Source organism: Musca autumnalis, unplaced genomic scaffold, assembly GCF_047663935.1.
Source record: "Musca autumnalis isolate F117 unplaced genomic scaffold, ASM4766393v1 scaffold_4, whole genome shotgun sequence".
Classification (NCBI taxonomy): domain Eukaryota; kingdom Metazoa; phylum Arthropoda; class Insecta; order Diptera; family Muscidae; genus Musca; species Musca autumnalis.
Genome location: NW_027411977.1, coordinates 134,817,709 through 134,831,837, shown reverse-complemented (window position 1 = coordinate 134,831,837; position 14,129 = coordinate 134,817,709). Strand labels below are relative to the sequence as shown.

The window sequence follows — 14,129 nt, the reverse complement described above, 5'->3', positions numbered from 1 at the left end:
TGTGAAAAAGTTATTCAAAACATGTTGAAACATGTGTTTCGACTTGCGTTGTTTCGCTTTTCGTCGGAACCAATTATTAACGCAAATCGAGGTATGAGTGTATGTTAACACGTGAGAAATGATTCTAGAGAAGACACTAGGCGGACGTGTTAAAAAAAGGCTTCAAAAATACTTCATATATGCGAATTTGAAAATAAATATCAAACTCCGGCTTTGTTTTCTAGCCATTCATATCCGATATGCCAGATGAGCTATTACTATTATATAGTTCCGTTTGTCAGATCCGCATGAGATGTTATGGATGTGGGGAATGGGTAAACTTCCGAGGCTGCTCTGATCTTAGTCTCCTCCAGGACTATTGCGATAGGATTTATGAGGCTTTAACTTCTTCGTCGGAATATGAGACACCCTGCAGTCTCCCCAAAAACAACAAACGCAGCCTCTAACACCAACAAGAAGATCTCAGAGCCAACATTGAACAGGAAATACTGACCAATTTGGCTGAAATATGTGGCCGAGTTATTGAATATTGGGTTCAATGAGTTGGTAAATGCAAACGTGGCTCCGGTGGCCGTATAAACAAAGTCGAGGTCAATTCATAAATGTTTGAAGCATTTCAAATGGTTTGCGTGTTTTATTAAAAACAAGTAAGAACGGCGTAAAGTTCGGACGAGGCGAACTTGTTATTCCCTCCACCACGAGGTGGTATTGAAGTAAAATGGAACAATTAGTTTCTTTTCGTTTATGAACCGAAAGCGATTTCGGTAAAACAATGTCGCTAACCTTCAAAATACTGAAATTCGGGAGGTACGGTTCTATGGTGCTATACCAAAACGTCGATCTATACCGACAAATTTCTGATGCAAAGTTGTTAGACTCAAAGAAGACTAAATACTAAATTTCATCCATTTCGGAGGAATATTGAGGCCACAAACTTCAAAATACCGAAAATCGGGAGGTACCGTTCTATGGCGGCGTGGAACCATACCAACAAAATTCTGCGGAAAAGTTTTATACCACCAACGAAGACTAAGTACCAAATTTCAGCCATTTCGGGTGGTACCGTTCTATGGGGCTATATCAAAACGTGGACCAATAAAGCCCATTTGCAATACCAAACAGCTTAGGAGTAATAGAAACTTATATACCAAATTAAAAAACTCTATCTTAAAAATTGTGAGCTGTATCTTGATTTCAACAGACGGACGGACGGACAGACGGACATTGTTATATCGACTTAGAATTTTACCCTGATCAAGAATATATATATTTTATAGAGTCTCCGATGAATATTTCGATGTATTACAAACGGAATGACAAATTTAATTATACCAATCATATTATGGTGGAGGGTATAAATACAAGTAAGAAAGTATCAGTCAGCTGTGCCGACAGAGATATACGCTTAGCCTCGAACCTAAAGAAATGAAGCAAACACAATACTTCTCACGTCTATAGGTTTTTTGTATTTTTGGGCCAATTTCTCAGAAAGTATGGATTCGCCCCGTTTTAAATAAAGCCGCATATGAAGCATGTTGCTAAAAATTTAAAAAACAATCCCAGACGAGACCTTAAAATGCACTCTTTCTAAACGTTGTGTGGGAGGTACACGAAAGAGTGGCCCGTTGTAGTCGATATTCAAACATAATTCGAGGCTGTAAGGAATAAAACGACGTACAACTTTTGGACCAAATTAGTTTCTTCCTTCGATGGTTATTTTACGTACTACCCAGATTAATTGCGCCGGCAGGCTTCTTTGAGATCTTAGGCCATTATCTCAGGAAGTATGAACTTGCCCTCGAAAAAATGGACCGTCGTAACATCAACCGCAAGAAAAAGTTTATGAAAAAAATTCAAAAAGATGAGCTGCTAAACTGCACTTCTCCTAACCTAATACATGACCAAATGAAAAAATACAAAGTTTGGACCAATCAGAAACTCCCTGCCAGAGTTATCTTGCGGATTTACCAATTTATTTAGTTAGTGCCGTCAAGGTTTCTTGGAGCTTTTAGGCCATTGTCACAGGAAGAATGAACTTGCCCCAAAAAAATTGTACAATCGTAAAAGGGCCGCAGGGACAATATGCTGAAAAAAAATCAAAACGATCCGAGGGGAGATCTTAGACTTCACTTTTGCCGAATTTTCTGTGGGAGGTACCTGAAGGAGTGGACCGATATAGCCCATATTCTAAACCGATCTATGCCTGAAAGTAGTATCATATGCAAAGTTATGATCAATTCGGTTCTCCCTTCGAGAGTTATCGTGTGCACCTTATTGGTGAAAAATTTTGAATTTATGTTGGGGAGGTACCGGAAGATGTGGACCGATATGGCTCACCTTCGAACTTTAAACCAAGTTTTGACAAAATATGACGAATGCTAAATTTTAGACCCGATTGGTTGCTTCGTTCGAGAGTTGTCGTGCACGCCATAAAGGCAGACAGACGGACGAACGGATATTGCTCAATCATATTTGGGGTCTAAACCCATTATTCCGATGAGGCACATTTTTGGTCGTATCAAAGTGTATATACCCTCATTAGTCAAAAGACTGAGGGTATAACAAGTTGTCACGTCCTTATTGGAAAACCCTACAAGGAAGCTGCTCGGATAAAGGAGGAGGTAACTTTATCTGGCGGCAAATGCCGTGAAAGCTTTGAATATCAGGCCGTGTTCTGCAAGAACGAATCTAAAGAAATTAATTAATTGGCTTTTCTCAAATTGAAAGACGGGAAAGCTCAAACAATCGCGGAAGGACTTCAGAATGCTTTAGATGTGTTCTATCTATGTGCGAATCAATCGTGAGGATTGTTGTCGATTCAACAAGCGTGAATACCGGCAAAAGACAGGCGTTGTAGTTCGACTGCACAAGTAAAAAAGTGACAGTCGGCTTTGCCGACAGAGGTATACCCTCAGCCAATGTGAATTCAAACTTTCATCTAAGGACAGATTTATCGTATCTTCAGAATTTTGTGGCCTTTTTCAACACTTGAATTTGCCGACAAAAATGTGGATTAGGGATTAGAAGTTAAACTAAATTTTGACAATATATTAGGAGATCCAAAGTTTGGACCAAATTGGTTGCACCATTCAAGTGATATCGTCCTAACATTTTAGTGACATTTTTAAAATACCGGAAAGTGGGGACCGGTATTGCCCCATGAAACTAAGTTTGGATAAAATATGACGATGACCAAATGTTCCACCAAGTCGGTAAAACACCTTTCGGGATGTTTTCCCATGAAATATGGACCTGCTCCTGAAAAAACTTTTACCGTCGTAATGGAGGTAGCGAATGCAAATCGCTTCAACAAAAATCAAAGTGCTTCGAGAGCAGGTCTTAGAGTGAACTTATCCGAAATTTTGTGTGGGAGGTACCCAAAGGAGTGCACAAGTATAGTCCATATTCGAACCTGATCTATATCTGGTAGATATATTAGGATGTGCAGAGTATGGATTACATCAGTCACTCCTTGAAGAGTTAACGTGCGCATATTTTTTCCAAACATTTTCATAGAATTACGCTGTCTATATATTACACATGTTTGCGATATTATTCGAATTTTCACTGAATTTAATATACTCTAAACCTGCTAACGTACAATCATGTTCACATAATATTTAATATAATATTCAAATAAAAAAGATAATAAACTCACCTAATACCGCCGACAAAAATCCGATTTGGTATTAATGTGCCATATTTTGGGGCAGAAAGTGGTGCCTCAATAGCCGTCGGCGCTGCTCCTACGGGCGCTGCCATTTTTTGCATAGGCTGTGGTTGAAGTTTGAAATTTGTTATGGGCAGAATTTTGAATGTGTTTCTGTTTAACGGGGGGTCAAGAAGAAAATTTATTTGAAGAGCACAGCTAACGAAAGTAGCTGCGAATTAGTAATAGAGGAGGAGATGATCAGCAAGCAGGTTCTGTAGTTGTTGTTGATCTTGATGATTATTCTTTTAATTAGCTGATTGTAATTGTATGTTGGTTGGTGACTTGGCTTAGTTTGGCTTTCAAACACAATTATGCACTTGCAAATTTATTAATTAGAATTAGATATTGCTTCTTATTTGTTTTTTTTTGTAAACTTATCTTCTCTCTTTTCTTTTTACGTTTTGTTTGGTTTTATTAAGCGTAATAAGCTTTTTTATTTTATTTTAATTTGTTAAATATATTTTTGTTATTTTATATCTTTATTTCAATTTGTTGTTGGCTAAGCGTGGCTTTCTTTTTCAATGGATAGTTGAAGTTTATAGCTGGGGTTTAAATAGAACAAAAAGAGGGAAACAAATTAACACAAATAAATATAATTTTTAAAAATTATATATAAAATAATTTTGAATTTTTTAATTTATTTAATATTCTGTTAGGGAATTAGCTAATTAGTATATTTTTTTATTGTTTAACTTTTTTTCAATTCAGTTTTCAACACTTTTTTCTTTAGCACTAATTATTTTATTACTTAAAAATCATTAATTAATTGATTAATTTGTTGAAAAAGTATTTAATTCAATGTTGAAAATTGTCACTTTATATAGTTTCGTTTTGCTTAATTTTCAATCTCAAACTATTTTTATATTTTCTTTTAAAAAACTATTCAAGATACACAACTTGTTTGTTATTTTTATAAAGTATTGCACAGATATTCTTGTTGTGTTTTTTAGTTCTGAAATTCTTTTACATTTATCACACACACGGCAAAACAGTTCTGATTATCGTTGTCGCACACAATTCAATACAATTCTATTTACTGACTGGCTGATGTGTTGCTGGGGTAGACTGTATTTTGGCGACACTTTCGGTTTGTCTCTCTTTTTTCTAGAAGAAAGCAACAGCAATCACAGATAGCTGTGGTACTACTAATTGCGGTGTTCTTTTTAAGAATGCTACCGATGCTAGCTAGCTGAGATTCGGGGAATGATGCTGTTCTGGATGCACGTTAAGTGTTATTTTTGGTTTTAAGAACAAAAAAAAAAAAAAAACAGAAAATACATACAATACAAGACATGACAAAATAGCATCAACAGTCCACAGTGTTTCGAAATTTAATTTTTGCTTTAAATATATACTTAAAATCATCGGTCACCCCTGGAATAAGTCTTCTACAGCTCGCGAATTAGGAAATTCAAAAAAATTTGGTCATTGCATGACATTCTTCTTATAAGAATAAGTGTTAACCGAAAAATGTGAGCTAAGTCAGTAGTCACACGCGCAAAGTTTACGGTAAAGAAATTTGAGTTTTTGGGAGAGAGCGGAGAGGAAAGGACCCTCTATACTCTTTCCTCCTCGCTCTTACCCAAAAACTCAATTTCTTTACCGCAAACTTTGCATATGTGACTACTGACTAAGGAAATTAGATGTTCCGCCGTCAGAATGAAGTCTTAAAAATGTATCTGAGAGCAAAACAACAAACTAGCGTTTATGGTGCAGCCACATTCTCTTACAAAAAACAATGAAACAAATCTGATTGTTGGTTTAGTGGCGCTTGTCATCAATCAGGTTGTATTTCGAAGACCGAGAACTTCAATTGGTTCCCACCATAGAAATCTGGTGTTCAGTAGAGTGGTGGTGTACAAAACCGCGCGGGCTGTTTGGCAAGCTTTATCTATGTCTACCCAGCAAACCAATTGTTCCAAAATCGTAAAGAATTCATAACGAAATTTATATGTAGTGATAGACATAATTTCGAAACGAAAAGTCGCAGAGCAATCGTATAGATTTCGTTCCAAATTCGTATCGAAATAGGAAGACATTGGGATTTTCGAAGGGATATTTATTTCCGATATTTTGTTCCGAATTCTGAACGAAATCTGAACAAAAAATCCCTTGCGAAAATTGAATAGACATCGGAAAGAATTTTTTCGCAAGCTGCTTCCCAAATTTTCGACATACGAAGGCACACCTTTGCAAGGCAGCATTTTTCCAAAGTTACTTGCACTGTTCTTCACATGGTTGTTCTCACATTGCTTACCACAGATCGGCTCATTTCCGGTTATAAGTAATTACCAAGGTTCTATATTGTGATGCAGCAGTCTAACGACTTTCTCCTTTTTTCTGGCAGATTTTTTTCTGGCAGGAGACGAAGGGGCCTTATGGCCAAAGAGTCTTCTTGTAGAAAACCAAAGGGTCCTACAGTAGTAGACCATGGGGGGCATCTTGTAGAAGACCAAAGGGTGTAATTTTCCTAAAACGTCTTCTTTTAAAAGGTCAAGGGTGATTTTCTTCTTGAAGACCAAGAGGGTATATTGTAGAAGACGAAGGGGTCTTTTTGTAAATGACCCAGGGGAGTTCTTGTAGACGACCAAAGGGTCTTCTTGTAGATGGCAAAATGGTCTTGTTATAGAGGACCAAGGGGCCATCTTCTTGTAGAAGATAAAGGGGTTTTTCCGTAGAAGGGCAAAGGGTCTTCTTGCAGAAGGTCTAAGGGTCTTCTGTAGACGGCCAAGGGCAGGAGATGAAGGGGTAGAAGACCAAGTGGTCTTCTTGAAGAAGGCCAAGGCGTATTCTTGTAGAGGACCAAGGGGTCTTCTTGTAGAAGACCAAGGGGTCTTCTTGTAGTAGACGAAGGGGTCTTCTTGTAGAAGACCAAGGTGTCTTCTTTTAGAAGACCAAGGGGTCTTCTTGCAGAAGTCCAAGGCATCTTCTGGTAGAAGACCAAAGGGTCTTCTTGTAAAAGACGAAGGGGTCTTCCTGTAGACGACCGTGCAGTCTTCTTGTGGAAGACCTAGGGGTCCTGTTGTAGAATACCAAGATGTCTTCTTGTGGAAGACCAAAGGGTCTTCTTGAAGAAGGCCGATAAGTATTCTTGTAGAGGACCAAGGGGAAGAAGAAGAAGTCCAAGGGGATTTCCTGGTATAAAACCAAAGGTTCTTTTTGTAAAAGACCAAGTGGTCTTCTTGTAGACGACCGTGGGGTCTTCTTGTGGAAGAACAGGGGGTCTTCCTGTAGACGACCGTGGGGACTTCATGTTGAAGAACAAGGGGTCTTCTTGTAGAAGAAAGATCAAAGGGTCATTTTGTACAAAAGCAAAGGTCTTCTTGTTGAATAGCAAAGGGTCTTTTTGTAGAAGGCCAAACGGGTCTTCTGTAGAAGATCAAAAGGTCTTCTGTAGAAGGTCAAGGGGTCTTCTGTACAAGGTAAAAGGGTCTTCTTTGTAGACAGCCAAGGGTTTTTCTGGCAGAAGACGAAGGGGTCTTATGGACAAACGGTCTACTTGTAGAAAACCAAATGTTCCTCCTGTACTTGACCAAGAGGTCATCGTGTTGTTGAAGAAGGCCAAGATGTATTCTCGTAGAGGACCAGGGGGCCTTATTAAAGAAGTCCAAGGGATCTTCTGGTTGAAGACCAAAGGTTCTTCTTGTAAAAGACCAAGGGGTCTTCCTGTAGGGTCTTCTTGTGGAAGAACAAAGGGTCTTCATGTAGAAGAATGAACAAAGGGTCTTCTTGTACATAAGCAAAGGTCTTCTTGTAGAATAGCAAAGTGTCTTTTTGTAGAAGCGCCTTCTTGTAGAACAGTCTTATTGCAGAAGATCAAAGGGTCTTCTTGTAGAAAGCTTAAGGGTTTTATTGGAAAAGGCAAGAGGGTATTCTCGTAGATTACCGAGAAAACCAACGGTTATTCTTTTAGAAGACAAAAGGGTCTTCTTCTAGAAAGGTCAAAGAGTCTGCTCGTAGATGACCAAAGAGTATCTTCCTGTAGAAGGCCAAAGTGTCTTCTTGGAGAAGGCTAAAGGGTTTTCTTAAAACGACCACAGGGTCTTCTTGTAGATTACCATAGAATCTGTTTGTATATGACAAGGTGATCATCTTGCAGAAGGTCGAGATGCCTTCCTGTAGAAGACCAAGGCGTCTTCATGTAGAAGACCAAAGGATCTTATTGTTGAAGACCAAGGTCTCTTCTTTTAAAGGACCAAGGGGTCTTCTTGAAGATAATCAAGCGGCTTCTTGTAGATGACTAAAGGGTCTTCTTGCAAAAGGCAAATGGATTTACTTTTAGAAGACCAGTGGCCCTTCTGGCAGGAGACCAGGGGTTCTTCTGGCAGGAAACTTACGGGTCTTCTTGTAGAAGACAAAAAGAACATCTACAAGAAGACCCAGGGGACATCTTGTAGAAGATCTAGGGGGTATGTTGTACATAACTTAATGGTCATGTTGTAGTAGACCAAGGGGTCTTCTTGTATACGACCATTGGGTCTTCTTGAAGATGACCTGGATCTTCTTGAAGAAAGCCAAAGAATCTTTTGTAGAAAACCAAAGGGTGTTGTTGAAGGTGACTAAATCGTCTTCTTGTAGAATGTGTCTTTCTGTTAAAGGTCAAAGGGTCTTTTTCAAGAAGAGCAAAGGGTTTTCTTGTAGAATGCTAATGGGACTTCTGCAGAAGGCCAAAATGTTTTCTTGTAGAAGGCCAAAGGGTCTTATTGCAAAGACCAAGCGATCTTCTCATAAAAGACCAAAGAGACTTCTTGTTGAGGAGCAAAATGACTTCTTGTAGAATATCAACAAATCTTCTGCAGATGACAAATAATACTTCTTATAGAAGACAAGGGGTCTGCTTGTAGAAGACCAAAACATCTACATGTTGTCATACTTCCTGAGGTGATGACCTTAAGGGGCGAAAAAAAAACTGTGCAGTTAACAATTAAAATTATTGGTGGCCACGTTCGATTTCCAGGCCAGATAGCATTACACTTCCAACGATAGCGTTTTGGAAAGCATATATAAAACATTATTTAAATAGAAAAAAATCGTTGATTTCAAAACACTGTGCAGGAGGCAACAAAGACAAATTTTTAAAAATATATATAAACATTTATATATAAATATGTATGTATGAATCGCTTGTTAGGTGGCACAAAATAAAAGCGGCTATTTTCTTAGCATGTATTAAGTTAGTGAATAATGTTATTCAGAAACAAATGAGCAAAAACCAAAAGAACAACAACAACAATCAGAAGAAAAAAGTATGTTAAGGAATTTGTTTGTCGTCGTCGTTGTTTTATTTTTTATTTTTCACAGAAGGAAAATGCTTTTCTTTTTTGTCGCCTATTTCGTTTCACTAGCGTTCGTTCTCGTTCTTATTATTTTGCGTTATATTTGTGAATACAATACAATAATACAATTCTGTATGTATGTATATTTTTATTATTGGCAAGAGTGATGAAATTATTCCGAAATTGTCTCTCTGCTGGTAGTTGTAGTAGTTGTTGTTGGTATCCTAAATGTCTCTAAACAACAATTCCTTCTTATTATTAATGATTTTGGTATTCAAATTGCTTTAGATTGTCGACGTTCGTCGTCATGTCTTTATCGCTTTTTGTCGTTAGTTTGGAAGTATTTTTTGGTTTGGTAAAACAGTTAAGATGTTTTTTTATATTCTCTTTTCCATCTATCTTTAATACCAATCGGAGGTGCTTTTCTTTTCTTTTTTATTTTTTTAGGGGCTTTGTTGATTATTGAAATGTCGTTGTTTTCTCTTGCTTTCTTTGCTGTGTGATTCCTTCTTCTTCAAGCGTTCTGGCGGCAGCAGCGTTTTATTTGTTTCTGTAAGTACATTAGAAAATGACAAAAACACTGAGTAAATATACCATGAAAAAAAAACAAAAATACATACATATACTTATTTCTATAGCTAAGTACCTATATAAAATGATAAAAGGACTGTGAATAATGCCCACAGCCACAGCTGCTTATAATTTCTAAATACACACATAGATAATTTATAAATTTCAAATTACATCAAGCATTTTAATAACACAAAGGCAAACAAAATAATATCACAAAAGTATGTCAAAAACAAAAAAAACAAAACGAGATTAAAAATTTTAATTAATATTTTATCCTCTGTGTAAACAAGAAGCATAACATCTAGATAAATCATCCTCAGCATCAACAACAAAAACAACCAGAAAGAACAAGAACAGTAGGAACAGCAAAGCCAAAAAAAATAATTTATTTCATTCAATATCTCAAAATTTTACACGTGTTCTACAACATCAATTCCAAATGTCTAAATGTAGGCTGTACTTGTTTGTTTGCTTTCTATTAGCCTAAAGGTAGGCAAACAAAAAAGTGATTAACCTTTTATTCAAATAAATTTAACAAATCATATTAAACGGCTTTTGAAGTTGAGCAATTTCTCTTTTTCTTGTTTGCAGATTTGTTTTCCATTTCCTATCCATAAGTACTTTACTTAATTAGCATAAATTCTATACAAAATAACCAATATCTTTGTCGGGATTAGGTAGAGACGCAGAGACTGTTATTTGTTATTAAGCCTGTAGAAGTTTTTCATAGTCATGTAAAATATTTTCCAGATTTATAAGTGATTCTCATAAGCAATTATAACTTTCTAGGTAAAGGAATGATAAGGTGGGGTAAACACCATGAAACTTGTGTTAAAACTTGGTTTAAATATCAGTTGCTTACCAGTGTAACCGTTTAAAAGTCCTACGGCATCTACCGATATGTAGGTTAGTTGTTGGACAGTTAGAAACCGTTAAAAAAATAATTTCAAGCTGCATAAGGTGTGTACTTTACATAATGAATATATAATTGTATTCTGAGTTAGAACTAACTAATATATGTATGCATGTGGTATATTTTTTATTTACACTTCCCCTTAAGGTATGCATCTTAATTAGCACGAATTTAAATTGAAAAAAATGTTATAGCCAAACATTATGCTACAAAATCCTATTTTTGAAGGTATTAAAAAAAAACATTATTTTATAATTGAAATTTCCATTCACAGCACTTGTCGACAACAGTTACTGAATTTATGAAATACGTTTAGAATTTCAGTTTAGTTTAATTTAGTTGAAACGAAATCAAATTAAAATGATTGAATAAAAATAAATACCAACATATATTAACATGTGAAAAGTTTATCAGACATGTGTACGTTCATACATAATTTCATTTCAAACCAAATGCTTTGTTGCCATAAATGCAATTATTGAGACGTAAAATAGATATTTCAATTGATTGCTGTAAATTATATGGTGAAATATTGGAATCGAACAGATGCTGAATATGGAACATAAATTAGTGAAAGTAATCAACTGACAACTGTATATTCTCAGCAAACCATAAGGACTTCTCCAATACAATAAAATATTCGAAGAGCAAAATATGATCCATTTTCGAACTAAGTTTTAAGTTTGGACAAAATATTACGAAGGCCAAATTTTTACGGAATTGGTTGATTCGTTCGAGAGTTATCAATGCTCCAGCCACACAGACAGACTGGCAGGCGGACGGACATGGCTAAATCGACTCCAAATTGTCTGAAACGGATTTCAGCCAAACAAAAAACCATTATTTCGATGAGACACATTTTGGCCGTATGAAAATTTATATAACCTCGTTAGTCCAAAGGCCTAGGATATAAGGAACTTTACGGGAAATATCGACATATTCTGCATTAATTTAAAGATAAGTCTTCCGAAGACTATCACTGAAAAAAGTACTACGGCTTCGGGTTATTCGATACCGGATTGACCCGTAACCAAACAACACAAGTGTTACGACCAGTGGCTGCCACCTCAGTGTTCATACATCAGTATTTGTATCGTTTTTCTCTGTTGGAACCAGCGTATCATGCAATGCTTGACCCGGATTTTTTTTTGGTCCGTGCCGGGGCATAGGAAAATACAGTCTCAATGAATCGTCTTCAACAGAATACGAGACAGGTGTTGAACTGCCAAGGTAGAGTCGATAAATAGCTGTACTACAGTATAGGAATTCAGTAACTTTTATCAATTCAAAAGTTGTTAAAATTTGTTTTATTTTTGTAACAACTACAAAACAAACAAATGAAATTGTTGTAAAATAAACAATGAGTAAAGTTGTTAAAAAGTTACAGAATAGGCCTACAGGTTAAAGGCCCAACATTCGCCCGCTTTTGGAAGGTCATAACAGACTGGTCTTGGGGGACTTTAATGCTCATCATTAGTTGTGACACTCAGTAGTCGGAAATGAACAAAGAGGTATAGTGCTGCCTAAGCAGATTTTTACATTTTGCACGGTCAGCGGAGATTGTCACAGTTCGTCAGATATAACCATCGGGTCACCTCGCAATCCGTCGTTTCTCTCATGTCCCATCATCTACCCATAATTGTTTCCATTTGAAGACCACCCGATTTTAGAGTTCACTAATCACCGCTTAAGAGATTTGCCCAACGCTTCTGATGTTCGGGTAGCAGAGAGGACATTCTGACACAGGATGCTGACATTGGAAGTTAACAGGTTGGTAGGTGAGCATATGATAGGCGCTCAGTCAGATTTGGTGATGTTAAACTAACTGATCCAAAGATGTGCGCAAGTTATTTTAATCGACAGCTTGTCGCGCACCCTGAAAGTGACAGGGCGAAGAGAAGAATACTACGCAACATTAGATCTCTTCCTGCCGAGGAACCAGTACAATATACAATGGATAATGCTGCAAATGCAATCAGGAATACTTAATCATCCAAAGCCTTGGGCCTTGATGAAAACTCCATGGTAACGCCGAAACAGCAGGATGAGGCAGGAGTCGAGTATCTCACCAATGTTTTCCACCTGTCGCCAGAGACCCACATCGCTTCGGAAGTCTGGACAATGGGTAGGGTTGTCCCGCTACTGAAGCCAGGCACAGATGCCAGCATAGGTGAATCTTACAGATCGATTTCGCTTTTGTTGCCCTTAGCAAAAACTCTTGAAGTTTTACTCCTCCCCAGAGTCAGAAGTAGGTATTCAGTTACCGATCATCAGCATGGGACTCAACCAGATAATGCTTTGCCTTATCAAAAGCATTTGATATTGTCAAGCACTTTATGTTGTTTAAGGACATTAAGCAAACAACCCTCCGGCCAAGTCTGAAGCTTTGGGTAATCAATGATATGGGTGGAGGTCAGTCGTACGTGGAATTCGGGAACAATAAGTCCAAACCCCCCTTAGAGTGAAACAGGGAGTCCCCAAGGCGGTGTAGTATCTCCGGAACTGTTTAACCTCTACCTTCCCGTACTCCATCCTCCAGACGGCATTTAGATCGTAAGGTATGCCGATCTTGGCGTCAGGTACCTTCCCTGATCTGTTCACCATATGGACTGCAAAGGTGAGCACTGAGTTGAATGCCATGGTATCAGAATTCCGGTGGATACGACGGGTCACACAAAGGCAAGTCAGGATAGATTTGCATGATCTAGAAAGAGAGGTCCAATGTCACAAGAAAGAACCCCTAGATCAGCCAGACTATTTAGCTGGATGAGTAATGACAAAATTCGACACTGCTCCTGGTCGGAAAATTCTCCCAAGGCTCTTGAAATTCTTCTTAAGACGCACTTCCAGAGTAAACCAATATTACTAAGTATACAAATAACATTGACCCCGACAATATAATAAGTCCGAGCAAAATCACCAGCAAAACTTCGGCGCCAGATGGTATTATAACAAAAATTTTGAAAAACGTGGCAGGCATAGTTAATACTTAGCCAGTGCACGTCTTCAGCGAATCTCTAGCCCTAACTACGTAGCAATGAGTACACACGAGAATGCTAAAGACTTCATAAACCTTATATCATTTTTGATTAAATCGCCCGAAAGAATCATACAAGAACATATTCGAGAAAATATGGATTCAAACAACATATCTTGAGAAAAAAATCAACACTTGTAACCAGTAAACCCAAAAACTATCCGCTATAAAAACGATTGAAGAAATAGTCCAAAACTGGATTCCATTGCAAAATTTTGAACTTTGCACGGAGAGAGAGAGAGTGGACCTAAATATTTAAATGACATGTATAACAGCAGTCGTATCTTATAAGGTTTGTATCGAGAAGAATCAAACAATAAAAAGATAATGCTGTGGTCAGGACCACAGTGATCCCTGAAGTAACTAATTTAAGCGGAAGAGCGATTAAGAGATTTAACAGATAAAGTTAAACGTCAAATTCGAATGGACAAAGTTTGTGCAAAGATTCAGAACAAACCCCCATTTTTACCATTTTTGGCAAAAAGCTTGACACACTACAAACCTCTTCAAGCAAATACTTTATTAAGCCAAGATATAGTTGTGAAGCATATTCTTTTCTAAGATATTCCGCACATTTTATTTGATACACTGTATTAATTATCTTCATAAAATTTCCGT

The 14,129-nt window shown here is 37.2% G+C and overlaps 1 protein-coding gene and 1 long non-coding RNA gene across 23 annotated transcripts in view; one reads left to right on the top strand and one right to left on the bottom strand.

Annotated features, from left to right (window-relative positions):
• The window catches only part of bol (boule homolog, RNA binding protein), a 335,751-nt gene that overhangs the window by 83,612 nt on the left and 238,010 nt on the right, over positions 1–14,129 (bottom strand). For 7 of the 22 annotated variants that reach the window (XR_012412648.1, XM_073984022.1, XM_073984028.1 and 4 more), the window contains exon 2: positions 3,659–4,254. Coding sequence is in view for 18 of the 22 variants with exons in the window: in XM_073984022.1 (XP_073840123.1) it covers positions 3,659–3,771 (113 nt within the window). In the remaining 4 variants the exon portion in view is untranslated. Of the gene's footprint in view, positions 1–3,658; positions 4,255–4,460; positions 4,928–9,396; positions 9,539–14,129 lie in introns of those variants that run through there. The other 15 variants (XM_073984027.1, XM_073984010.1, XM_073984019.1 and 12 more) reach the window with 11 other exon arrangements.
• Positions 8,767–14,129, top strand: part of LOC141402529 (uncharacterized) — a 28,189-nt gene continuing 22,826 nt past the window's right edge. The window contains exons 1-2 of the long non-coding RNA XR_012412651.1: positions 8,767–9,351; positions 9,436–9,540. This is a non-coding gene — a long non-coding RNA (uncharacterized lncRNA). The remainder of the gene's footprint in view (positions 9,352–9,435; positions 9,541–14,129) is intronic.